This window comes from Theobroma cacao, chromosome 8 (assembly GCF_000208745.1).
Source record: "Theobroma cacao cultivar B97-61/B2 chromosome 8, Criollo_cocoa_genome_V2, whole genome shotgun sequence".
Lineage (NCBI taxonomy): Eukaryota > Viridiplantae > Streptophyta > Magnoliopsida > Malvales > Malvaceae > Theobroma > Theobroma cacao.
Genome location: NC_030857.1, coordinates 1,516,358 through 1,543,353, shown reverse-complemented (window position 1 = coordinate 1,543,353; position 26,996 = coordinate 1,516,358). Strand labels below are relative to the sequence as shown.

The 26,996-nt window shown below is 38.2% G+C and overlaps 8 protein-coding genes and 1 non-coding gene across 10 annotated transcripts; 5 read left to right on the top strand and 4 right to left on the bottom strand.

Moving 5' to 3' along the window:
• On the top strand, positions 214-4,179 carry LOC18591469 (purple acid phosphatase). Its single transcript, XM_007017602.2, has 8 exons — positions 214-777; positions 1,143-1,343; positions 1,484-1,595; positions 1,907-2,136; positions 2,244-2,382; positions 2,842-3,062; positions 3,245-3,366; positions 3,454-4,179. The coding sequence occupies exons 1-8, from the start codon at positions 592-594 to the stop codon at positions 3,638-3,640; spliced, it is 1,398 nt and encodes a 465-aa protein (XP_007017664.2). The 5' UTR covers positions 214-591; the 3' UTR covers positions 3,641-4,179.
• On the top strand, positions 5,474-8,489 carry LOC18591468 (purple acid phosphatase). The gene is made up of 8 exons (XM_007017600.2): positions 5,474-5,782; positions 5,943-6,143; positions 6,400-6,511; positions 6,669-6,898; positions 7,129-7,267; positions 7,491-7,711; positions 7,901-8,022; positions 8,116-8,489. The coding sequence occupies exons 1-8, from the start codon at positions 5,603-5,605 to the stop codon at positions 8,312-8,314; spliced, it is 1,404 nt and encodes a 467-aa protein (XP_007017662.2). The 5' UTR covers positions 5,474-5,602; the 3' UTR covers positions 8,315-8,489.
• LOC18591467 (dehydration-responsive element-binding protein 2D) lies at positions 8,720-10,930 on the bottom strand. Its single transcript, XM_018125762.1, has 2 exons — positions 10,795-10,930; positions 8,720-10,592 (listed from the first exon to the last, which is right to left on the bottom strand). The coding sequence occupies exon 2, from the start codon at positions 9,817-9,819 to the stop codon at positions 9,112-9,114; it is 708 nt and encodes a 235-aa protein (XP_017981251.1). The 5' UTR covers positions 9,820-10,592; positions 10,795-10,930; the 3' UTR covers positions 8,720-9,111.
• On the bottom strand, positions 11,016-15,049 carry LOC18591466 (probable GTP-binding protein OBGC2). The gene is made up of 10 exons (XM_007017597.2): positions 14,867-15,049; positions 14,172-14,650; positions 13,881-13,972; positions 13,415-13,498; positions 13,182-13,259; positions 12,768-12,968; positions 12,575-12,682; positions 12,063-12,137; positions 11,706-11,926; positions 11,016-11,518 (listed from the first exon to the last, which is right to left on the bottom strand). The coding sequence occupies exons 1-10, from the start codon at positions 14,977-14,979 to the stop codon at positions 11,419-11,421; spliced, it is 1,551 nt and encodes a 516-aa protein (XP_007017659.2). The 5' UTR covers positions 14,980-15,049; the 3' UTR covers positions 11,016-11,418.
• TRNAL-AAG lies at positions 15,126-15,206 on the top strand. Its single transcript has one exon. It is a non-coding gene; the product is annotated as a tRNA-Leu (tRNA).
• LOC18591465 (glucose-induced degradation protein 8 homolog) lies at positions 15,319-18,515 on the bottom strand. 2 transcript variants are annotated; one of them, XM_018125761.1, is made up of 7 exons: positions 18,201-18,515; positions 17,128-17,269; positions 16,465-16,612; positions 16,303-16,378; positions 16,112-16,223; positions 15,843-15,934; positions 15,319-15,724 (listed from the first exon to the last, which is right to left on the bottom strand). In XM_018125761.1, exons 1-7 carry the CDS (start codon positions 18,231-18,233, stop codon positions 15,680-15,682), a joined length of 648 nt encoding a protein of 215 aa, XP_017981250.1. In that variant the 5' UTR covers positions 18,234-18,515; the 3' UTR covers positions 15,319-15,679. The 2 variants fall into 2 exon arrangements, with proteins under 2 accessions (XP_017981250.1, XP_007017658.2); XM_007017596.2 differs by having other exon boundaries at positions 17,128-17,335; positions 18,201-18,491.
• LOC18591464 (zingipain-2) lies at positions 19,310-22,224 on the top strand. The gene is made up of 5 exons (XM_007017594.2): positions 19,310-19,859; positions 20,414-20,649; positions 20,751-20,891; positions 20,971-21,402; positions 21,913-22,224. Exons 1-5 carry the CDS (start codon positions 19,451-19,453, stop codon positions 22,009-22,011), a joined length of 1,317 nt encoding a protein of 438 aa, XP_007017656.2. The 5' UTR covers positions 19,310-19,450; the 3' UTR covers positions 22,012-22,224.
• LOC18591463 (lon protease 2) lies at positions 23,025-24,216 on the bottom strand. Its single transcript, XM_007017593.2, has one exon. It carries the CDS (start codon positions 24,084-24,086, stop codon positions 23,229-23,231), a length of 858 nt encoding a protein of 285 aa, XP_007017655.1. The 5' UTR covers positions 24,087-24,216; the 3' UTR covers positions 23,025-23,228.
• Positions 25,208-26,910, top strand: LOC18591462 (thioredoxin H-type). Its single transcript, XM_007017592.2, has 3 exons — positions 25,208-25,696; positions 26,247-26,369; positions 26,499-26,910. Exons 1-3 carry the CDS (start codon positions 25,610-25,612, stop codon positions 26,637-26,639), a joined length of 351 nt encoding a protein of 116 aa, XP_007017654.2. The 5' UTR covers positions 25,208-25,609; the 3' UTR covers positions 26,640-26,910.

The following is a 26,996-nucleotide window of genomic DNA, read 5'->3' as shown; positions in this document are numbered from 1 at the left end:
TACCTCGGCAGAAGAAAACTAGCTGTTATCGAAACTTCAAGCTTCTGTTTCTGTTCATGTACTAATTAAAACGTCTGGGTGTGCTTAGTAAATTCGTTAATTACTAAATGAATTTGAAGTTTTTCTTTTCTTCCCAATGGTTAATTTTTGACTATATTCGCACCCAAAGATGGATATTCCGTCTCTCTTTAAATAGAAATTTAATTGCATGGCGAAATGGGCCTATAGGTTTTCGTGTCAGCGAGAGTGACAGGTGACACTTGCTTTCTCAAGAGAGCACAGGGTCAATAATCGCACATTGCCTGCTCTCCGCTCACCAACCATATCCCGTTCTGAGTCGTTGTTTTTACTTCTTTTAATCTACTATCAGTCTATCGTTTCGCCATCAGTTTCTCATTGCTGGGATTAGCTCCGAACGTACGCTGTTTCTCATTCGTTGTTTCGTACTTGGGGAAGACTTTGATATCTGAAACGTGGCAATGAAGAAGTAGACTTTAGATTCGTATCCAACTGTGAATATTCCCATCTTCATTTTCTTCTTAGACTTCGCGTGTCATCTTCTTCTTCTGAGACACTGGATTGGAATTAGAGATGGTTGCGAGGTGGGATTGTGCCAGTTTTGCCTTGGTGATTGCGGTGGGCTTGATTTTTAGTGTAGCTGAGGTTTGTAATGGTGGAAAAACCAGCAGTTTCGTCAGGAATGATCAGTTGTCTCATGATATGCCACTGGACAGTGATGTGTTCCGAATTCCTCCAGGTTACAATGCTCCGCAACAGGTGATTTTCATTGAGAACCTTGTCCTTTACTATATAATCTTTGTAGGGTGTAGTAGGTTGGTCAACTCTAGGAACGATTAATTGCTCTGTTTATCTCCAAATAGAATTGAATTTTTCAAGGAAAGAGTAAACATAGCATTAATCCCATGTCTTTATATTGTTTCTATTGCAAAATTGTAAAGCTGAAGTTATGGGAAATTGATAGATTAGGAATGAACCCAATTATGTAGCAGCTACTTAGCTCCAGGTCTCTGGCTTTTATGGGTGTTAATTGTGTTAAATCATTGTATAATGCTAAGGTAGGTGGTTAATCAATTTGGATCAGATGTTGTCTTCTGATATTTTATTTGATGATACAATTGAAGGTTCATGTAACACAAGGGGACCATCTGGGGAAGGGTGTGATCGTCTCCTGGGTTACACCAGATGAACCTGGTTCAAATTTAGTCCTTTACTGGGCTGAAAACAGTGAACTCAAACATCAAGCAGAAGGCATTGTTCTGACTTACAAATACTTCAATTACACATCTGGTTACATCCACCATTGCACCATAACCAATTTGGAGGTTTGTAGCCCTTGTGATTTGTTTTCAGAGGGTGCTAGCCAGCTTAATTTTGACAGTCTTTCTTTTCATAATACATAGTTTAAACCTTAAAATCTATAGTTTAGATTCTACTTCTCAAGCTAATTTCATTACCTTTGCAGTCTGATACCAAGTATTACTATGAAGTCGGGATTGGGAACACGTCAAGAGAATTCTGGTTTAGAACTCCCCCTGAAGTTGGCCCTGATGTACCATACACTTTTGGCCTCATAGGTATTTTAATTATTTGTTTTCAGAACCTATTGTTAAAATATCTGGTTGAATAAGTTGTAATTTGCAAAGCTTTAACACTTCATAGCCAGACAATTCAAATCTCTTTTCTTCTTGAAGTTTAATATGCTCATTGTTTTCCCTTATTCCACATTTTTAGATGGAAACTTTTTCTAGAAATTGCTAAATCGGTCCAAAATGTGCTTGATAGGAAGGATTTAAGCCATAAAGTAACTCGTTGAAGTGATTTTTGCGCTTCAACTTTTCTCATGAGGGATGCTATCCTGGCCTTACTCTCTCAAGCATTTAAACAGGGGACCTTGGGCAAACCCATGATTCAAATAGAACACTTACCCATTATGAGTTAAACCCAGCAAAAGGACAGACACTGTTGTTTGTGGGAGACCTTTCCTATGCAGATGCCTATCCATTTTATGACAACTCGAGATGGGATACCTGGGGAAGGTTTATAGAGAGAAATGCTGCGTATCAACCTTGGATATGGACTGCAGGAAATCACGAAATTGATATTCTTCCTGAAATTGTAAGCAACTTCCTGCATTCTCCCTTTTCAATTAATGCTTGACTTAACTTACATCAAACCCGTGATATCAGTAGTCAATTAATGAAGTACTGGCGATTTTGTTTCAGGGTGAACGTATACCTTTCAAGTCCTATTTACACCGTTATCATGTCCCCTATAAAGCATCAGGGAGTACATCTCCTCTCTGGTACTCCATCAAGAGAGCTTCAGCACATATCATTGTCATGTCTTCGTACTCAGCTTATGGTATTAATTTTACTGTTAGATTATCTTATGGGTTGACCAACAGTCCTGATGATTTATGACTAATGACAATGATTAAGGTCTTGTTTGCCACAATGTCTGTCTGGGGCACATTGTGAATCCGCATTGTTAATCACAGACCTAGATCATTTGACAATATGATTAAAAAATGACATGCCATTTGTCTGGTACTTCACTTTCATTTTAGTAGATTTTTCACTAAATTATATGGTCAGTCACCTAATTTCCATAGCCAATTACACTTCATGAGAGAAGGTCAGTGCCATGGTTGTCTGCCCAGTGCCCCCTGATTCCTATTAAAACAACCTAGAAGTCATAGTAAAAGACACCTTAACATGTTGAAGATAAGGTTTAGCATCTAGTTAGAACTGTTTGTATGTTATGTAGCAGATGAAGACATCTGGAATTTTCTCAATGATCTACTTAAAATGTTCATTGCAGCTATATATACACCTCAGTACAAATGGCTCCAAAAGGAGTTTCAAAAAGTGAACAGGACAGAGACACCATGGCTCATTGTTCTTATGCATTGTCCTTTTTACAGCAGTTATGTACATCATTACATGGAAGGGGAATCCATGAGAGTAATTTATGAGCCATGGTTCGTGCAGCACAAGGTTGATGTTGTATTTGCTGGACATGTTCATGCCTATGAAAGATCTGTAAGTTCACGTCCTCATTCAGTAATGCCACTTGTACAAATAACTTAGAAAGTTATTGTGGTCAAGGTGTTTTTGCCTTTAAACACATTATATTTTGTCTTTCCATGGTTCCATTCATAATCTGACAGTCACATGTCTTTAATTTGAACATTTTATAACACTCAAATACTTTTACACTTCAGGATCGCATATCAAATATCGCGTATAATGTTGTTAATGGATTGTGCACTCCCATAAGTGATCTATCTGCTCCAGTTTACATAACCATTGGAGATGGAGGAAATCTGGAAGGATTGGTGACAGAGTATGCAACCTGGCTTCAGTTTTTGTCTCCTTTAATCAGCATTTTCTTGGTGATTATCATTGTAAAACTGTTGGTCTGATTGAACAGGATGACGGAGCCACAGCCAAGTTACTCAGCTTTTCGAGAAGCCAGTTTTGGTCATGGAATATTTGATATAAAGAACAGAACTCATGCTCACTTCAGCTGGCACAGGAACCAAGACGGTTATGCTGTGGAAGCTGATTCCCTTTGGTTTCATAACAGATATTGGAGCGTTTCAGAAGACTACATTTAGCCAAACTATGATTAGAACTACATCGATAGACATGGGAAATGCAACTATTCAAGATTTACCCTGCGTTGCTTTAGCTTGTTAGCCTAATTATAGCATTCAAGGTATTTTGAAAGTTTTCACTGCCAATAAACGTAAAATGCTGGGAATAAATGGCTGAAAATCGCATAAAACCTGGCAGGTTGCGAGATAAGGAAAGAACCCCAGGAATTCCATTCCATTGAAGTGATTGTAATAAATCTGCACACAGCCAAACATTGCGGAATCCCTATGCTACCTAACTTTGTTTTGTGGGTGAATTATAGTCCCACCATCTTAATATTTAAAAGTTAGTGGACTTGGGAATATGACAGGGGCCTTTCCAGATCAGGGAATGCTTTTTCTGGAAAGATGAACCAGTTAAAAGAAAGGTTTAGAGGATGAGCAGACATGGACACTTGCTGTCCTTGGCCTCGTTCGGATGTCGAGACTAGACCCAAGGCCTCACTTTTTAGCCAGATGTATGGAATGCCAATCTCCACTTGGAGAACTTTGACAACACATATTTGGGTTTTAGGATTTGCTCATTGAATGCGACACTTGGGTTCTTGCTCATCATTCCTTACGCCACTGGAAATCAGCCGCCCAAATCTGGAGTAATGGCGAATCTTGACAGGGTTGATGCTTGATGCTTGATGGTTTTGTTTCTCTTTTGAGTAAAATATCTAAAAATTTTTAAATTTTAATTAAAATTACATAAAAATTTATTGATTTAAGAAATAAATATTTTGTTTTAAAAGAATGTCTGTTGTTAGATTTATAAATTCAATTGTTAAGGTTTTTATTAATTTACTGATGTGGTAAAAATTTTTAAATAATTTATTTTTGAATATGACAAAAATTATAATACTATATAAATCGGATCGTTGTTGTCAGGCTCTCCTGATCTGTGCTCCTTCTTAAGGTAGCGCAATGAATCAAATCTGATCGGATCTTATTTGAAAAGTTAAGTTATTTTTTAAAAAGTAAATAAAAAATATTTTTATTTATTTATTAATCATGTTAAAATTTTTTTAAAAAAATTATTTTTTAAATTAATAAATTTTTGCATAATTTGTATCAAAATTTTAAAGTTTAATATTGTTAAATGAGTAGAAATAAGACATTACATTAAGACGAAAGATTAAAGAAAAAGTGAGTGGACAAGACTTCTGTCTTATCATATACATGGAGTCATTGGCAGCACTCCAGAAGATTCGACCGTCCATGAGATATTTTATTGGTTTTCTTGTGCTTATCGTTATGATTATCATGTTTTAGTACTAAACTAAACGAACCCCGGGTCTCAATGAATTCACTTCCATGTCCTGCATCTTGTCCTTAGGACTGGGAGAGCAGACCCTGTTATCATAAAGAAAAAAATGAGTTATCTGTATTTAGTTCAAAATTTTCAAGGTAAAAGTTGAATGGTGGTTGGCCCACTTACAAATCTCCTCAGTTTATCTTATCGTATCTATTGAATTATTATACAATTTATCCATTTTGTGGAAAGACAGTATGCCTACCACCATCAATAAGCACTTCTGTCTCAATCAAACACCAGATTCCATAATTGTAAAGAATTATGTAGAGGGCACAAGATATGAACCAGAGAACAGGGATCTGTTCCAATAGGTAAGTTGGAAGTTAAAGATGTTGAAAAGTCGACCAAATGATAAACTGATGTGTAGAACAACCTACTAACTGAGTAATTACAAAACTAATTGAATTAATTACTGTTGTTGTAGTAACACTAACTCAGTAAAAGATTAAACTTTACCATAAATAAAAAATTGAGTCACCCTGTGACCCCCTTTCCCTTTCAATCTTCATCAGCTCCCGTATCTAGACTTCAATAATTTCAGTCCTTCATCTCGTTATCAGGCTTCAGCTCTTTATACCTCTATTTACAATTCAATGTCTAAGACTTGAAGAGAGTCAGCTCAGATGGCCCTCCTGAAAGCCTTTGACCCTTTTGTTATTTGTCTTCTTTGTTTGATATTGAGTGCATCGGACTTCTGCAATGGAGGAATAACTAGTAGCTTTGTGAGGAAAGAGTATTCTCCTGATATGCCCCTTGACAGTGATGTTTTCCAAGTTCCTCCTGGTTATAATGAACCTCAGCAGGCATGTTTGTTTCTTCTTCGAATTCTATAGCAGTGCTCTGCTAGCTGCTAGATATGTTCCTGAAATTTAAGTTTTGTTTTTGTTTTTGCATCTTCTAACATTTTAATGGATGTTCAAACTTCAAATATATAGTTTCTGATATACGGTGTGGGATTTATAGGTTCATATAACACAAGGAGATGCTGATGGGAGGGGCGTGATCATCTCCTGGATAACTCCTGATGAACCTGGCTCCAATACAGTTCTCTACTGGTCTGAAAATAGCAAGCATAAGAATCGTGCTGATGGAACTTTTGTCAGATACAAGTTCTTCAATTACACTTCGGGTTACATTCATCATTGCACCATCAATAAGTTGGAGGTAAGAATCGTGCTGATGGAACTTTTGTCAGATATAAGTTCTTCAATTACACTTCGGGTTACATTCATCATTGCACCATCAATAAGTTGGAGGTATTCTTTTTCCTCTTTTCTTTTATTAATCAGGTTTTCCACCTTAAACGAGTTTAATATAGTTGATTTGATATCATTGTAGCTCAAATTTGAGAGAAATATGTGGATCTGTTACTTGGAAAATGGATGATATTTAGTAACTAGAGCTTATTTTTCTTTTGCAGTATAACACCAAATACTTCTATGAGGTTGGAATAGGAAATACTACCAGACAATTCTGGTTTATCACTCCTCCAAGAGCTGGCCCCGATGTTCCTTACACTTTTGGCCTGATAGGTAAATCCAATTCATAACCGAAAATTTCCATAAGAAATTTTTGGCTTATCAAATTTTCACTTAGAATCCTTCCCATTTCATTCATTTTATCCATGTTTTCATCATAGAGTTTTGCGTACTTTTGTTTTTGATCTTAATTCTCAAGCACTTTGAACAGGGGATCTTGGTCAAACACATGATTCAAATGTTACACTCACCCATTATGAATCAAATCCAAAGAAAGGGCAAACAGTCTTGTTTTTGGGGGATCTCTCATACTCAAATGACTATCCATACCATGATAATGTCCGGTGGGATACATGGGGAAGATTTATAGAGAGGAATGCTGCTTATCAGCCTTGGATTTGGACTGCAGGGAATCATGAACTTGATTTTGCTCCGGAACTTGTATGTGGTTTAACTCTTATTCACTTTGAAAGGAAAAACCCAAAAAAAAAAATGATTGAAAACTTAAACTTAATGCAACTAGCTGCTCTAACCATTTGACCGTAATCTGCTTCTCAATGTTGTTTGCTAGGCTTAAAGACAGAGTGTCACCATATCATGTCGCACAAAGATGTTGCTTTTCTGTGGCATAGAAGGTTGTAATAGTCTTAACAATTCTGGTTCTTTTGCAGGGAGAAACGACACCCTTTAAGCCATATACACACCGATATTATGTACCATACGAGTCTTCACATAGTACATCTCCTTTATGGTATTCGATCAAGAGAGCTTCAGCTTACATCATTGTTTTGTCTTCTTATTCAGCATATGGTAAGTATACAACTTCACCTAGCTGATATATTATGAAATGCTGGAATTAAACGTTTCAAAAACATGATTACATGGATTAAACGTCAAGCAAGAGAAATGATCATATTGAACTAGATAATTCGGATCAGTCAGAGGGGCTTGCAAATTATACAGCTAATGTAAATGTGTGCAGAGTGAAGAGATATCATCTTATCCTGCTGGTTTCCAATTTTGCTTCTAACAGGAAAATCCACTCCTCAATTCAAATGGCTAAGTGATGAGCTACCTAAAGTGGATAGAAGTGAGACCCCATGGCTGATTCTTCTCATGCATTGCCCAATTTATAATAGTAATTCGCATCATTACATGGAAGGAGAATCCATGAGAGTGGTGTACGAGTCATGGTTTGTCAAGTACAAAGTAGATGTTGTATTCGCCGGTCATGTTCATGCCTATGAGCGATCCGTAAGTGCCATCTGTTTTAAAAAATTGTTCTTAAGCATTGCCCGGCCATGTTCACAGAGCTGTGTAGTGCTTCTGCTATTTTACAGAAGCAGCAATCCCCCTACTAAATTCCCCTGCAGCTGCTTAGCTTAGTACCTCGAAAAGCGAACTTTATCATGTTAATTAACGACCTGATATTTCACATTGCAGAAGCGTGTATCCAACATTGCCTACAACATTGTGAATGGAATGTGTACTCCTGTTAATGACCAGTCTGCACCAGTCTACATAACCATTGGAGATGGGGGAAATCACGATGGACCTGCTATAGGGTATGCTTATGCCAGTAGATTACTCCTTAAAATTTCTTCACTCTGGATTACATCCTAGTAACTTAACTGATCATTCTCTCTCTGATTAAGCAGCATGGTGGAACCACAGCCAAGCTTCTCAGCCTATCGGGAGGCCAGTTTTGGTCATGGTATATTCGATGTCAAGAACAGGACACATGCCTGCTTCAGCTGGCATCGAAATCAAGATGGACGTGCTACCGAAGCTGATTCTTTATGGTTTCACAACAGATACTGGAATCCCTTGGGAAAATCTTTTGTAGCTTCATATTAATCAGTCAATAGCTGATTCCTTTTTGGCCTTTTATGTTTCTCCTGTCAAATTTTCCTAGGTGCCTGCTGGATTGGACAAACCACTTCTTTAGCTTGCTCTACTTCACTATTCTCTAGCAATATAGTTGTAATTTATTAATAATACTAGTGTGTGCACAGAAGTTTTGTCTTTTGTTGAAAAAACAGAAAAACCGAACCAATGTCTCTTCTGAGGGAACAAAAAACGGAACAGAACTACAGAAGTAAGCGAAAAAACTGCGCATGCTGGCAGCAGATAGACACAAGAAGACCACAGACGTTTCTAGCCAAACATGGCTTCTTTCTCTTCTTTTTTTCGTCATTTTTTACTGAAACCGAAGACTCCTTTGCAAAATAAAGATAAATTTGTTACACCTGCAGATAGTGATGATACAAACTTTGAAGTTGATTATATTAGATTGTCCTTCCATTGCTGACAGAAACCAAGAAACGAGAAAGACATGTATATATACTTAATGCTATTGGTGGACAATGAAACAATTTCTATTTTCCACGTCCTAAGATAGTCTAAAATATTATTCGACGACGAAACATGTGTTGCACATGTTGATTTATACAGACATTATACACTTGGACATGGACGCTGGCTAGAAGAGCACGTGACTGATATTTACAGAAAGCCCAGAAAAACCCATGTGGTTTTCGTGGCTATTACTGTATTGTGTAGACAGTAGTAGGACACTGCATAATTCAATTTACACATTAATGCACAAAAGACTATGTGTGACTTATCGGTTCCACGTAGCTAAGAGCTTAGCTTTACATGCACCACGGGGACTGCAAGGCGTCCCAGCCAGTTGCATCCACGAGGGTGCCGGTAAAACTGCCTGGATTATCCATCACTGGGAAATCTAATGACATGGCAGCTTCTGCCCAAATGGAGTCGTCTAGAACAGGCAAGTTGACGCTCATGTTCTCCCAGAACCCATCAATTCCGTCTTCATTCTGGCCAAATTTCGCATTGTTCTCCGCCAGGTTCCCTTGAGAACCAATGTTCTCGTTGGGGAAAGACATGACTGAGTCATTGTTGTAAACTGGCTTTACATCATTGGCCATTATAATTTGGCTATTTGATGAACTCGTACCTGAATTATTCACGTTTTGAGTTTGGTTCCCTATTGGAGCAATTGGAGTATTGGCTGAAGAAGGTGGATACTGAGGGTTGACACATAATTCTGGCAAGTTGAGCTTGGCATCCAAGCCGTACAGTTTACGGGCGGCAGCATCGTAAGCCGTTGCAGCTTCATGGGAGGTGTCAAAAGTTCCAAGCCAAAGACGAGCACCACGGTTGGGTTCACGAATTTCAGCGACCCATTTGCCCCAAGTTCTCTGCCTAACACCTTTGTAAGTGCAGAGAGCATTCTCTGGACCTCCCTTCCCTCTCATGCATCCTTTTCTCGAGCTTGCTTGTGCAGGCTTCTTGATTTGTTTTCTCTCCCCAAAGCCACCCATGAGTGATGTCGACATTGTTCCAGACAGAGAACCAGGGGGGAGGGAGTTAAAAATTGAGGAAAGTGATTGATAAGCACATTGTTTGAAAGGGGGTAATGGTATTTATATGACAGAACAGGGGGATAAGAGCTCAAATGGGGGTAATTAAGCTTCCCTGAAACGTGTCTTAAGATGATACTTGGCATGGGGACCTTGTTCGCTCGTGTCGACAGCAAAGCTCTCTCTCATTTCTCATAGACACACTTGGCCTAGCCTCTTGTCTGTACACAAGCTCAGGTGGCAAACAGGAAATAGGGAAAAAAAAAAAAGAGGGGGGGGAGAGGGGGAATGTACTTTGATGTTGTAAATTCTGGTGGGGAGGAAATGGATGGATAATGGTCAAATTACTGTTGGGAACGGCGTGTCGGAGCGATCGGTTGGAGATAAGAACATGTGAGGGTTCCTCAAAGGAAAACATGACAAATGACGATTAGAAAAGCAGGTTTTGATACGTGGGGGTTCCCAAGTACGATGAGGTGGTGGGGCTTGGAAGTCAGTGTGAATCCAGGTAAGAGTGGCCTTGCATTCATGCACCAATGGGGCCCATGCTGCGAAAACTTTGCCAATAAAGATCCCTTCGTACACTGAATCTTCCCGAGTCAAAACTATGACACGGGCTCAGATTTCAACTCGGTTGTCTCCATTCTAACTCTATTCTGTCCAGATTCTAGTCTCCCCCACCCTCTTTTTCGTGTCTTATCATGAATTCCCAGGATCGTGATAACCTTCTTTGTCTCACTTTGCTGCGCCTGCAAAAGCCAACAGAATTAAAAACCATGCGTTACAGATCATAGCAAGTTAATTCGAGGCTTTTTTTTTTTTTTGACAAGATTCATGAATAGTTGCACTCTTGATCCGGATTATTTAAGAAAAATAGAAGAGTTGAATTCTTGGACCATTTTCAATGGAAGAAGAGCAGCCCATCACGGCCAACTTGGAATGCAGACCTACATTTTAAATGAAGATCATGTCTAAATCCATTGTTGCATGGCCCTAGATTTCGCACAAGTAGCTTCCAGCTGTCTTATCCAGGTGTGCTGCCGTTTAGGAGGTGAAGTGTGATGGAAGCACCCTCCAAAACGGGCTTGAACACAATGGGGCTGAAAGCTGAACCCAAAACTCCATAGATATCAAGTATAAGGAGAAAAGAAAGAATACAAAAACCAAAGATATATAAGACAAAAGGCCGCAACTTCATGATTATACTAATTCAAAGATAATAGTATAAAATACAATAGTCTAGCCTTCTCATTCATCTAAGCCCTTAGTTCTCACATTAAGCTAGAGCAATCATTTGGCCTAATCTGTAGTTTAGAAATCCCGTCGGAGAGAAGATGATAGTAAGCACTTGAATAGACATATACATATCCTAGACAGCCAAAACTTTTGCACAGAAGTTGCAGCGCTAAAATCTAGCAGTCCTGAGCTTTTGAGAGCCGATCTTGTAGCTTTATAGTGTGTAGAACTAAACTGTTTCAGGATTCATTGGCCAAGGAGAAAATCTGTGGTAAGCTTCACACAGGTAATTCAAGTCCTGATTGGATAGGATTAGTTACATTCACAACAGTATCGCTCTCATGATCTCGCACTTAATTCCAATGCTTCATTTGAATCTCTACACTTCCTTAGAGCTGCCCTTATCTCCTTTAACATCTCATTTACTCTGATGCCTTTCCTGCTCAATATTAAAACAACTTCCAGTTAGGCTGCTTAAGTCCTCAAAAGAGTGAAAGCAAAACAAAGCTCGAGTGGTTGGGCTTGATCAACTTTGGACCCCAGAATGCAGTATTAAGATGGGACTTTTGATGAGCCAAGACATTAGAGATGCAATACAATGTTCAAGAAGAAAAAAAATAACTTACAAAACACTAGCACCAACAACAGCAGTAGGCCGCGGATAGTCCTCAATTCCTCTATCAATTTTATCTTCATCAGAAATCACTGAATATATTATATCTGCTTCACCACCTTCAGCGGGTGATGATTGAACTAAATCTTCAGAACTCATTCCCAACTCAGAATTTACTATATCACTTCCAATCTTTAAGATTTCTTCAGTTAAAAATGGAAGCTTTTCCCTTGCCTAAGATAATAACCAGATATGAAAGTTCATTAAAAAAGAAATGATAAGATCAGACATTTTACGTACATAAATCTTAAAGGCACTTAAGACACAAACTTTCAAGAGCAGAGAGGAGCCATATCACTAAGCCACCTACCTCAGGAAGGTCAATCTTGTTGAGCACCACAACAAACGGTCGTTCTAGGTAATTAGGATTATACATCCGTAATTCCTGCAACATCACAATGACTATAGTAAGGGCAGCTGAAAATGAGGTGTAATTAATTCAGTTTGAGACATGATATCTTTTGACATTGATAGTGGCTGAGACAAGACTTATCTCTGATAGCGTTTGTATAACTTAAAGGACAATTAAATGTTTTAAACAGCCAAAAGTGATGTCCAAACACAAACTTTAGCCCTCCTATATGTTTTAGAACCGCTGAATGCCATAAAAGTTACAACTTATCAGTGAAACAGATCTCTTTATACCATAAAAGGTCCCCATTGTATGTTTTTGCATTTGGCAGGTACCCAGTGATGATTTAATGCAAGTGAAACTACAGATCATTCCATCAATAACAAAGATATCAATAAGCCTACAAAACAATGTTTAATAAAGTAAATATAAAATAAGAAAAGATAAAACATGAACTAGGGAAGAGATACCTCTCTGACAGTTCTGTAGTCATTCAAAGGGTCCTCAGCTGATGCATCAACAACATGGACCAACAGACGTGTCCTCCTCAAGTGCCTCAAAAAATTGCGACCTAGACCCTGAACAATGAAAAGGTCTCAATTAGAAATAGTGCAATCAGAATAAGCTGTATAACAAGATGCAAAAGACTCATAAATATATTACCTTGCCAAGATGAGCACCTTCTATAAGGCCAGGCAAATCTGCCAACGTTGCTTCAGATGAATATCTACCTGCCCCTAAAGCAGGGTCACCATCAAGCCGCCCAAGGTTTGGCATCAATGTTGTGAAAGGATAATCAGCAATATCTGGTTTTGCAAGTGTAATGGCAGCCAGAAGTGTTGATTTGCCAGCATTAGGAAGCCCCTGCAAGGCAAATTAGTATTGAACTTTTATAGAGAATCTGATGCGCTATTCAACAGAACTATGAAATTTTAGTTCAACGAAAATTCATAAACTATAACAAAGAATTTCAATGAACTTCCTTCCCTGGCCACAAACACAAGTTTCGAAGAAAACACAAATTGAATCATGTTCAGATGCATGAATGAAAAGAAAATAATCGGATGCAATACGTACAACTAACCCAACATCAGCAACAACTCGAAGAATCAACTCCAAACTAACCTCCTCTCCAGGCTGACCAAGAACTAAAACCTGCAAAAAAAAAAAGATTTTAAATGAATTTTAACACAACAACAGAAAGAAGTATCACATTGTAAACAATAATAAACCGTGTATATATATAATATCTAAGCAAGCAATTGGGTTTAATATTGCTATAGTAAGGGATAAGATTTCTTCTTGGGCACCTTATCACTATCATCTCTCATCACGTTTGTGGTTAAAGACATCAACCTTTTCCTTCTGTGTGCCGACATTTCTAACAAGCTAATCTGCCACAAAAGCAAGAACATTAAATTGTCAATTACTGACAGATATTGAGAATTCAAGTTATACAGCATGCTTAGGAACAGAACAGCCAAAAGAAAGGAGGTCTATCAAACAGAACAAGATTGGAATCCTAGTTATTATCTATAAATTATTGCAGTTGTTTGAATTGTGAATAATCTGAAAGCCTATCATATTCAGAGTACTATGAATTTTCCTTACAGGTCAATGTGGAAAAGAGGAAAGAGGCATCAAAGTACCAAAAGCGTGACTTGCATGCCTCAGATGATAAAACGCAAAACGCCATTCTCTTAACCTCCATTCATTAAGTTTCAAATTAATCTGAATCTTTCATTTGCTTTAAAGTATTAACTCCTTAGTTCTTACCCCTCCTTGACCACCCCTTGCAACAAGTACTTCATCACCAGGCTGCGCCAGGTCAGCCAATAACTTCCCTCGTTTGCGTTTCACAACTGTGCCTGCCATATTAATACACACAATAGGAAAACATGCAGTTAAAAGGATCTAAATTTTGCTTATACCTTTGAAGTAGTAACCATGGCATGCAAACAACATAAAAGAAGGGGTGCATCTTCATGGTATGCCCTTATCTACTCTTAGATACGTTTTACAATTGATATTCAATTTCCCCATATGAAAAGCTAAATGTTTACAAACCTACAGGCACAGGAACACGCAAAGTCGGGGCAGCAAGACCATCACGCAATTGAGAAGTCAAAACGCCCATGGCATCAACATTGCCACCACGTTTTGCATTATACCGGCTCTTCGTATGAAATTCCAATAATGTGTCTTTTCCTTCATCGGCATAAATCACCACATCTCCACCATGACCACCCATTGGAAGGATAAGTGAACCATCAAAATCCCTTTTGTATGAGGGTTTCTTCTTTGCCTTCTCTTTATTCTCATGTCTTCCTTGTGACTTGGCAGCTGTTTGTTGGTCAGGCATGCTAAGGATTGCACCGTGGCCGCCATCACCAGAACGGACGGTGATGATTACTTGATCAAAATACTTATGAGGTTCTCTAAGTAATGTAGTGGGGTTCGTGGCAGGAGACTCTTTGGGTTTTGTGAGTCTGGACTTAATAGCACAGTATCTCAAGTTCCCAGGGCTGGTTAACTCCCAATTATGCCTGCAAACGAAAGGCGAACAGAAGTAATTACAAAAATTCTTTTACGATAAAACAAAGGGAAATGGTCACAAGGTGTAACCACAATTTTTATAATTACTGATTTGAGTTCAACTTGAGACGAGGTGAAAATATATTAACGAAGTAGCTTCTCTTTCGGCTCCGATGCTAAAAGTTTCATAGAAAAGGAAGCGGAGAAGTGAAATTGGAAAGACGCACCTTGGGCTTGTGGTTACAGGGAGAAGAGGACCGAAGAAGAGTTTGTCGTTGGGAAGGCGTGGGGTGAGGCAGGAGGAGGAGGATGGTAGCCGTAGAGAAACCAGAGATGACATTATCCAAGCAGAGTGAAAGGCATGGATTTTCTGGGCGGGATCGGCAGCGGAGTCGACTGGAGATATTTTCCTTTTGTATCGTTAAATGTCCATCTCCACTATGTCGAACCGTGTTCTAGTAAACACTGCGTCCCGCTGTCAAACCAGTTGAGATGGCCGAGTTGGTCTAAGGCGCCAGATTAAGGTTCTGGTCCGAAAGGGCGTGGGTTCAAATCCCACTCTCAACAATCCTATTGGTTTTTATTTTATCTTTACCAATCGACTAAATATTATTTATTTTTATAATCCAAAAAATGGCAAGTTATATAATATTAACACTAATCAAATTTAAGATACAAATTGAATTCCAGTCAAAACCAAAATTAGTAAAATTTTTTCTTCATCTAGTGATAGTTACATGATAGTGGTAGTTACATGATACTATAAAAAAAGTTTTTGAGGATTTCGGCAGAGGCAGCCTACCCCGCGTTGCCCCCATTGTAAATCCACTGCTTTAAAAGGCCATTCACGAAAAGAGGCAAACTTCAACCAAGTGCATCAACATTCAGCATGTATCCCAGCGTCACAACCTTTACAGATATGCAGATAAATCTTTATATTGTCATCTACGACCACGACCAAACCTTACAGCAAAACCACATCCGCACAAAGCAGCCTTAACTTGTTTCTTGCCCCGAAATTCTTTCAAATTTTCCCCTGTTCAGCTTTTCAGGAAGTCCTTCAAAGAAAATGGCGGAGGCCCATCCTACAAACCCAGGTTTAGTGTTACATTGGGACTAGGTATTCAAGACAGAATTTCCACACCAACAAATATGTCAGTAAATGACTGAACATTCATAAGTTATGGTATCTCTATGTATTACCTTCACGTGCTCCTGGTTTAAGCATTGTCTAACTACCGTTGTTTGTTGTATCAGCCTTTCCATTGCTGTATAGCTTGGATGGTTTGCATGAGCTGACATCATTCATGACCCAACATGAGAACAGATAGATCAAACAAATGTAATGGTACATGTAAAAGAAAAGCGTAATCAAATAGAGTAACAATAAACAGCAGATAACCATAGGAAGAATCGGCACAGCATTCTAAAAGGTAATCTGGTGCAAGAAGTAGCTATAAGAATTAACAAACCAAGAATTGCTCGATTTAAACTCTCTGCAACATGCTGCCGGTACTCCAAGCTAAGCAGGTGAAACATTGGAGATTTCTCTGGTTCCTCATATGCAAGCAAAGCCATAAAATCCTGCAGAAACAGCAATGGCTTTCACCATCTGACACATAGATTAGATGCATGAAGAAAATTCGCTAAGTTTGGAACATACTTCAAGCTTTTCAACATATTTTTGCTCCTTATCAAAAGGGGCCAACTTCGTCTGTGCAAATTCCAGAGCTTCTGTGCTGCGACAGAAAGGAATTTGTTTAAAATAAATATATAAAATACCTGTTATTCAAAAATTGAGGAGATACCCTGTTCTATTTCTCACCATTTCCTAGAGCATACAAGCTCCACGAAATGAAGACTTAGAAGATCAAAATGCAAGTCCTTATTTTTCTCTAGTAAGTTAGTTGCCAGCTGTTCAGTCAGTTCAATTGCCATAAGTGCATTCCCCTCTAAAGCAAATTGAAAAATTTCTGCACAAAATGCCAAAAAATTTGTCAGCATTTCCGCTATCATATAAGAGAGGTGAGAGCAAACTACTACAGAGAAGATATAGTTCATGGTAGAAATATCACTACTAAGTAACCAATATGGCTGGCAAGATTAATACTTGTTTCTTCTGTGGTTGCATTATAATATTTCAAAAATTTTGTAGTAGCTGATACAGCTTAGCAGTCAAGTATGTAGAAGTCGATTCTTAGCTTTTGCAGAAATTGAGTAAGCTAAGAAAACCATCTCTTTGCCATATTTCAGCTTGGATGTCAAATACTCCAAATCCCTTTGAGTTTTCTTGCCACATACGACATGCAAGTGAGTTCACCTTTCAAACTCTCAGTAAAGAATGTCCAAGAAAGACGCTATAATTAGAAAACTTTGCATCTTTGATAATTCACACATGCCTTGGTTGCATAAATGTGCTTCAGCATAGTAATCTTAGGTTATCTATATCTCATGCAGAAAAAGATATCAAAACAAAAACTTCACCTACTTTTTCTCTTTTCCATGTCCTCAAGATAATCAGAAGGCTGCTTCATCCCAGTACAAGCAATAAAAGATTCCACAGTTTCTTTAAAGCAATTGTGCACAAGATATGACATAACAATGTTGTGGATGTCATTGTCATTGACTGCCTGTAAAAGACATATGGAGATGGAAGCCCCAAAATGTAAGAAGATAAGGCCACTGGAGGGACATAGCTATAACATAGATGAATCAATATTATCATTCCGGTGCTCCATTGTCCAAAAGAGGAGGAAGAGAAGGAGTCCACAAGAAATTAGATAATTCATCAAAACATGACTAAACAAACCATAACGATTGAAGATGGGGAATGATATTTTAAGTTGTAACACCATACGCAACAGCATTAGAGTTACATCACCCTATAAATTATTGCTACTAGAAGCAGCTGAAACAATGGTAACTTGCCTAATTCCACAATAGTACCCTAAATCATGAAACGAGGTAAAGACTTAGATGCAAACTAGATCAAACAACCCAAAAGCTACATTTCCCCAAAACAACCTTCAACCAAGAGCTACACTTACATGCAACTAACTTTTCAAATGAAGGTTCAATGAACCCATGGAAGAGCACTAACCTTCCAAACAAAAAGTTGACCCCTAGAGTCAAGGTTTTACTTGCTTTCATGATTTATTGCAAAACCAAGCATGCGTATATAATATAACCAATACTTATTCCAGAATCCACAAATACAGAAATGTACTTGGAATCAATGTGACCCAAAACATAAAAACAAAGAACTCAAACCCCATAACCGCAATAACTACCAAAATCCATGATTATGATAAATCCGTATGAACCTAATAAACTATCAAAAACTAATTAAACTGCATAATTGCACAATACCCTAATTTCATACCATACAAATAAAAAGAAAGAGATTAGGCTTTGGAATTCGAGAAAAAAAAACAAAATTTCCAGCAACAATGCTATAAACCAAACACATTCAAAACATAAAACTATACTTGCAAATATAATTCAAATTTCAACACTTCACAACTGATATAAAAGGGGCAGGGTGAAAGGTCAAAAACTTACAACGTGTTCGAACTGACGAGGATCAATGTCCATGATTGGGCAGATTACGGGGAACTGAAGCTTTGGGTTTTGGTGTTTGAAAAAAAAAAAAAACACAAATAAACGGGGAGGAGAGTGGGATGGGTGTTTTCGTGGCGTTATCTCAGTCCACACGTAGAAGGTGATCGTCGCACTCTGTAACCCTCTCTCTCTCTTTTTGTGCTTTCATTACTTTTAAAATAGGAAATGTAAAAATCATAAATCCGATAGAATTGCCATTGCTTTTGAGTACACGTGCCTTTTCTAGAGTTCCGGTGTTTCCATAGTTAAAGGGGACTCTCCCCTGCCTCTGCCTGTCTCCTTATCAATCTGGTTAACTGTAAAAAATGAACTTTAACTGCTGCCAGTAGTTTTAACATTTTTCAATTTATCTAAATATACCTCTATTTTTTAAATTATATCTACATAAACCCTTATCTTATGATTTATGCATATATAAATTCATGCTGAGGTCATTTTTTTTTTTTTACATAATGAAATTGACTGAATGAGAAATTTTTCTCCCAAAAACATAATCATTTCAATTGATTAATTTTATTACATTAAAAAAATCACATTATCTATCATAAATGTGAAAATATGCCAATTAATCACTAATTTAACCTCCGTTGAGATCACGTGTTATGTGATTTTTTTTCGTCAATATAAAATTTATATGAATAAAAATTATAAAATAAAATTTTATTTAAATATAATAAAAAGATATGAATTTTTTTAGAAATTTAGATAATTTAAGAGTTTATTTATTTTTTAATCTATAGTTTATAATTTAAAATGAGTAATAAATTTATAATTGATTCATAAAAAAACAAAAAACAAGGGATTTATTCAATAAGTAAAACTTGCTTTATAATTATTTGTAATTGCATACTCAAAAAGACAATGAAATAATACACAAACCGACAAACACAAATCGACATGTGGTTCTGATGAAACAAATTGACAAATTTACTTTTTTACCCATCCGGATAACGTCTCCTTCCGACTTCTAGCGGTGTATAATAGTAATTTTACTTTCTTTTAACTGGTCAGACATTGCAAGGATTTAGGTCCCTGGTCGCTTTGGACAGTTTCCCACCCACTTTCACCGTGAACAAAAGGCCATGTCTTCATTTCCTACTTGGATGCCCACATTTCTAGGCAGCTCCAGTCAGCCAACGAATATACACCGTTGAAGAAAGACCCAAATCACCCTTTCTTTTTTATCGACAATGGAACCTCTTTGTGCTTCCTTTTTGTTATCTTTCCTCCTTTTCTTTGACCCTTCTTTTGCTTCTCCTTCCCACATCTCCCACCTCTTTGAAACTTGGTGTGATCAACATGGTAAAAGGTACTCATCAGAAGAGGAAAAATCGTACAGGCTTAAAGTGTTTGAAGAAAATTATGCCTTTGTTACTCAGCACAATGGTGTGGGCAATTCTTCTTACTCTTTGGCTCTCAATGCCTTTGCTGATCTCACTCACCACGAGTTCAAAGCCTCCCGCTTGGGTCTCTCTGCTGCTGCCATTGACGGTAGCCGACCAAACCTTCAATTGCCGGGCCTTGTTCGAGATATTCCTGCTTCGATGGACTGGAGGACGAAAGGGGCTGTAACAAAGGTCAAAGATCAAGGGAGTTGTGGTATGCAAATGTTTGTTATGAAGTCTTTTACTTTAACTTGATTAGGATTTTTTTTGTAATCTTTCTTGTGTTTCAGTTTTGTATAGAACAAGCACTGATTTCAGCTTGATCTAGATCACATAGCTTATATTTTTCTAGTTATCATGAAACTTAAGAAGAGACTTGCTTAATTTCCCAAATCCCTAATTTTATAATTCTGAGAAAACTGAACATTTACCAGTGAATTTGTTTGAATAGAGTGCTCTCTACCACTTAGCCTGTGCATTTGCAGGACTTACTGATACTAGAAAACTCCATTACTATCATATTGGAGGACTTTGGTGTAAAACACAATCCCTCTGGATTTGAATGATTCGAGGTTCTTTCCTGATCATCACCTTAAATGCTTCCTAGAGTTTTGGATTTAAATGCTTAATATCATTATGAGTAGGTTATTCCAACACCATAAGTCATACATGGCAACATTACGGGCTATATTTTGAGTTACAAGTTGCAGATTGAACTTGTTTCATGTAATTAAGATAGAGACAAGTCTAATTATTCTTCTTGTCTAGGTGCTTGTTGGTCATTCTCAGCTACTGGAGCCATAGAAGGTATAAATAAAATTGTTACCGGAACTCTTGTCAGCCTCTCTGAGCAAGAGTTGGTTGATTGTGACAGATCTTACAATAGTGGCTGTGAGGGTGGGCTCATGGACTATGCATATCAGTTTGTCATTGATAACCATGGAATAGACAATGAGGAAGATTACCCATACCTAGGTCGGGAAAAGACCTGCAACAAGGAAAAGGTAATGGTTTCAGTTCCTCAGTATTTACACATGTCAAGAAGTTTAGTTTTGTACTAAAAAGTAAATGTAGTTTTGATATCTACTTTTCTAATTTATTGCAGCGGAAAAGGCGTGTGGTAACAATTGATGGTTACGCTGGTGTCCCAGCAAATAACGAGGACCTACTATTACAAGCAGTGGCAAAGCAGCCTGTGAGTGTAGGTATATGTGGGAGCGAGAGAGCATTTCAGTTGTACTCCAAGGTTGGTCCTAATAATCCTCTAAGAAAGTATCCTTTTGTTGATCTACTATCATTATGATTAACAGTTATTTATGTGACAGGGGATATTTACTGGTCCATGTTCAAGTTCCTTGGATCATGCTGTGTTGATTGTAGGTTATGGTTCAGAAAATGGGGTGGATTATTGGATTGTCAAGAACTCATGGGGTACACGGTGGGGAATGAATGGCTATATTCATTTGCTACGTAACAGTGGGGATTCTAAAGGGCTTTGTGGCATTAACATGCTGGCTTCGTATCCAATGAAGACTAGCCCAAATCCACCTTCTCCACCTCCCCCAGGACCAACTAAGTGTGATCTTTTTACTTACTGTTCAGCTGGGGAAACCTGCTGTTGTACTCATCGCATATTTGGAATATGCTTTTCTTGGAAATGTTGTGAGTTGGATTCTGCTGTGTGTTGTAAGGACAACCGTCATTGCTGCCCCAATGATTATCCAGTTTGTGATACAAAGAAGAGTCAGTGCCTTAAGGTTAGTATCAACTTTTTTCCCATTAGATACTCAGCTTCATATATCTTGAGTAATCAAAGCATGGGATAACTGAGTCATAGGATGTCTGATGTTTAGTGAAAGTTGAATGGCTGCACATGAGTTTTACCTGTCATTTCGAATAAGAATGCTCGCTATCACATTTTAGTGAATCGAGAGTTTTCTTTATTTTTTCATTGTAAAGATATAAAGCTTGTACGATTGCTGTGCCCTCAACCATTTTCTCAAGACTGCATCGTAAAAATGATGTCTACTTGTAGCTGCTCTAACCTTTTTCTTCTCTGGAAAGTGAAGAATACATTTGGTTAATTGAAGGTATGGGACAGGGATACCAGCTTAAAACCTTAGGGCAGATTCAAATGGGAAATCCAAAGTAGAATATTAGCCATTGGGGCATACTGCATTGTGAAAAAACATGCTACTTGAAAAGTGATCTTGGTTTGCTGTCAGTGTTTTACCAACTCTAGACTAATGAACATCTTATGCTCACAGCGTGTTGGAAATGCTACAAGAATGGAAGCATTTGAGAAGAGACACTCTACTCGGAAGTTCAGCAGTTGGCGGCCCTTTGTCGAGAATTGGGTTCTGTAGAATCAAATTCCAAGTTGTACCTGTAAGACATTTTTCATATGCTACTGTAGAAGTTCCATTTTTTCACCACACAGGGAAGAGATTGTATCTATGTATTCAAATTGTTGTACATTTTGAAGCCTTCAAATTGGTTGGCTGGTTGGTGGTATCATGTAGTAACCATTGTTTCTTTAAATAAATGGAAGTAAAAAGGTGAACTATAACTTGAAGGAATGGATTGGAAACTTTTTATGGAAGCACGGCAAAGTCCAGGACAACTTAGAAGATGTACGAAGGCGGACTGTATTTCAAAGTTCCCAGGCACTAACCAATGTCTTATGGTGCTTAAAATGTGCAGGGACATCTGACCTGGTTAAGCCCCCCCGCCCTGCCCGCCCCCCCCCCCCNTCACACCATCTCCTCCCCTGCCGCCCCCCCCCCCCCCCCCCCCCCGACATGGTTATTCAACTCGAGACATAATCAGTGAGTTGAGATTATTAATTACGAGTACAATCTTTAAGTTGCGGGGGGAAGTTTTTCCAAAAAAAAAGACAACAAATTGAGGATCATCTGTAGCTGTTATCCAGTACCATGTTAGTGCGCCTAGTCTGGCAATATCGGCCACCTTGCTTAACTAGTTCATTGTAATGATAGACCCTGTGAAGTATCTGCCTGCAACTGCATGGCTTATTTGGCCTTGGTTTGGAAGTTTTACTGAAAGTCGCAGTATGAATTCATCTCAAACGTGATTTCTCTACATGTTTTTAACACATAATAGCATCCTGATATCATGAAAGGATTGTGCTTTTGCTGAATCAGGTAAGACTGGCTGCAGGGGGCAGGCAGAGCAAGCTCCGGCTGTCCTGATACTAAAAGGCCATTTCTCCAGCTCTGCCCTGCTTGAGAATGATTAACAAAGGGCCCTTTGCTAGTAGCTACTTCAAGGAAACTGAACCACATCCACCATCAATCCATTCCAAGCATAAGAATCCAATCAAAGTTGCAGTAACATGAAAGAGTAAGCTTGAAACATCTTCAGAAGACAAGCTTGTGTGCAAATTAACCATGTTAACATCAACAATTCATTCAAGATTCTAACAACTAGTAGTGGAAAACAAGCAGAGAGATTCCATATCAAAAATTTACAGCTTCGTGTATAACAAATTAGGCATCAAAATATCTATATATTCACCAAACTCTAACCCAAGTTTTGCTTAAGTTTTTATCAAAGCCCCTCATCATGAGGAGGGAAACACGTCTTTCACAGCGGATGCGGCGGACAAGTAATTAAGAGTGTTCCTTAAAGTTTCCTTCTCTCTTTTTAACCTGGCCGCCGTGTCTTCCAACTCCAGCAAAGCCTGTTGCTCTCTCGGCGCCCCTTCAAATGTACTCCCCACGAAAAACGAAAACGGCGTCGGAAAAAGATTCCTCCTCAAGTCCTGCGCTTCCTTTTCCGGTTTCCCGTTAAGCCGATTCGATAGCCGAATCACGTCTTTCATGTAAATCTCCACTTCATTGGCTAATCCTTCAAAATCTTCGTCGCCGGAGGGTCGGTCTTCTAGCCAGTTGACTTCGGCGACGAGATACGGTTTCGTGCGGACGATATTGGTGACACGGAACCGTTCTTGGCCTTTACATATGAGGAAGAAGCGGTCGTCGACGAGTCGTTCGTGTTTGACGATCTCGCCGACGCATCCGACGTCGGCGGTACCGGATACGGCGTCGGAGTAAATGACGCCAAACCGAAGGTCGGTGTGGAGGAGCGTGTGCATCATAATGCGGTAACGGAACTCGAAGATCTGGAGTGGGAGGATGGCACCGGGGAAGAGAACTAAGGGGAGAGGAAACAGAGGGAGCTCCACGACGTCGTCTGATTTCGGAGGATTGGTGTGGTGTTTCTCGGGGAAAGAGGAAGCCGAGCACCGGAGAGAGCTGAGTCTGTGAAATCTGCGCGATTGAGAGAGCGAAGACGACTTCGAAAAGGGCTTGAAATTAGGGTTTAAAAGAGAGGGATTAAGGGCGTTGGTGTTTATCGAAGGTTGGTGAGTGAGCGAAGAAGAAGCAGCATGGGAAGGGATTAGCTGAGGGAGAGCCATTGACGAAAGACCAGAACCTGTTTGAGTCTTTGCGCCACTGGAAAAAAAAAATAAATTGTAAAAACAAATTGTAAAAAAAAGGAAATTCAATTTTATTTTTCTTGGTTTAATGAAATTATGTTTTTATAAAAGCTTGGGAAAGAAATTCTAGTGGTTTAAGGAGTGGATAATATTGTGGGGTAGAGGGAATTTGGGGGTGAAATGTGGATTGGAGGACTCCCACGTGGGAGTTTGGTACTGGATATTTAAGTGGCACGTGTCTCAGAACTTGGACGTGAATTTGCTTCGACGAGGGTGGTGGTGACTGCTGTTTGATGGATCATTTTCAGTTTTTGCAAATGCAAAAAAAATCTTGGACCAGCTTGGATTTATCTTTGACACAAAAATGGGATCTTTGAGATTCTTTGCAAAATTCGACCAATGATTTCATCTAATTCAGAGGGGAAAAAATTTTCAACTATGTTGGTTTTAAGATTTTCATAAATAAATTATTTTTTAATAAAATCGATAAATGAATCTTACTCTTAATTAAGGGTTTTTTTTTTAATAAATATATTTTTTAAATTAAAAATGTAAATTCGTGATAAATAATATTAAAATTTACCAATTATTCACTGAATTGAAACCTCTACAAAAAATATCAAGATCGATGTAAGGTACAAATCTCATATTAATAAAAAATATCAATGAGAGATATCAAAATCGAGATTAGTCCAAATCAAAGTAAGATACGAATCTCATGTCAATAAAAGACTTTTACGAGCGATATTAAAATCAAAATAAGATACAAATGTTACATCAGTAAAAGACTTAACTTATAAGCAACGGTGTTCCCATATGTAATAAACATGTACTTTGCATTAAAAAACATCTGGCAGTAACCTAGTCCGATAAGATTTAAATGGACTTACACTAACCAAGCCCAATAGCTAAAAAATAAAAATTGATATCATTAACGGCCCAATTTAATTACTATTTTTTTAGGCTCATGTGTCCAATCCAATATCAAAAAATCATAGGCTTTAACAAGTTTTGAGCTTTGGTTTGGGCATTTCGTAAAGCATGACGCTTTTTCTTTTTTTCTTTTTATTATTTTCCATGCGAAAGCGAAAAAATGAAGCACGTGGGCTCTGCCTTCAGTTTATTGCACCGAGACGATATTTTTGGTGCCGTTCATAACATCATCGTACGCGGTATGCACGTGTCATGTCAAGTCCTTATGCAAATTCCAGAGGGCCGCCGGTTTCCTTTTACTAGGACTCGGAATCGGAAACACGGAATTGTTTTCACTGCTGACCACAAAAATTTTGCGTCACACGTACGAGGTTACGTCAAGTGTCCCAGAATTTGTCCCGATGGCATTCTCGTAATAAGCCTCAAAATTAGCCTATATAAGGCAACCGTGGACAAGCCATTTCTGAGCATCACCGCCCAAGAAAAACAAAAAGGCTTAATAGCTAAAAGAGAAGGAATCTGCTTTTGCCGATTATCAACTTTGAGAGGAAGGAATCAAACGGACAACAATGGCGGAAGAGGGACAAGTGATCAGCTGCCACACTGTTGATTCATGGAACGAGCAGCTGCAGATAGCTAACACGTCCAAGAAGCTGGTAAAATATGTACTCTTTTCTTTTCGATTAACTGAAAATTTCTTTTTCTTAGACTGTTCTGGAAAATGGCTGTTGTTTGCTTGTCTGGGTGTCTGTTTGCAACGTTTGTATATTTGAAATGGGTACGTGTTTTTTCTGATTCTCCATCTATGAATTAAGCGAACAGATTTTGGATAATTAGTGAAATTGACAGTAAACTTGGTTTGATTTCCGTGCAAGATTTAGATTTTTGGCTTCTTGTTTACTGGATTCGATCTTACATGGCTTGAAATTAGATCCCCATCCTTAATTATCGCAATGAGATTACTTGGATATGTTTATTAAGGTTTATTATATGCATGAGTAGTCTTTGGGAGTTTCCTTTTCACCAAATTCTTATGCTTTGTTATCCTGATTTTATGATAATTAAAAGGATTTTACTAACGAGTTAAAAGTTATCATATTAAGTAAATATCTTTTTGTAGTGCATATCTTTTAACTAATCTTAAATTCGTTAGCAGAACTTTAATTAAAAGCTGTATCATACTTAAGAAGAGGTTATCTTGGATAGGTGGTGGTGGATTTCACAGCTTCATGGTGCGCGCCATGCCGTTTTATTACACCAGTCCTGGTAGAGCTTGCTAAGAAGATGCCCCAAGTTACATTCTTGAAGGTGGATGTGGATGAATTGAAGGTAGCATCCCTTAAACCTTTGCTTACTACACCTCAATTAACGTTCGGTTTGTATTAACTTGACTGGAAAGAGAGGATTGTGATGACTAAATAATTTTTCTTTGACAATAATTCTCTTGTTTTTCCGCAGACTGTGGCTCAGGATTGGGCTATCGAGGCAATGCCAACTTTTATCTTTCTCAAAGTAGGCACAATAATTGACAAGGTTGTGGGTGCAAGGAAAGATGAATTGCAACAGAAAATAACCTCGCATTCTAGCATGCCTGCTTGATGCAGAGAAGCATGAATCAAGGTTTAGTTGTACTCCTTGAAGTCTGATTTCTGAAACTGGAATTTTACTTATGGATCTCATAAAATATCTGTCTCTTGGATAGATACTTAATAATGTGTGATTTTAGTTGTATTTGGCTACTTCCGGCTGCTGCCCCTTGTTTCTATATGAATATAATCTTATGTTCAAATTAGTCTCATGTTTTCTGATACATCCTTGGATTGTTTAGTTGAGAAAGCTGATAGCCTAAAAGTTAATTGGGTTCTCTGTTTTTCACTCTCTTCTTTTATGTTCTTATCTGGATTATTCTGGGGTGGCTAAATAAGGATGTGCTTTGTGTCAACTGCTTAACTTTTG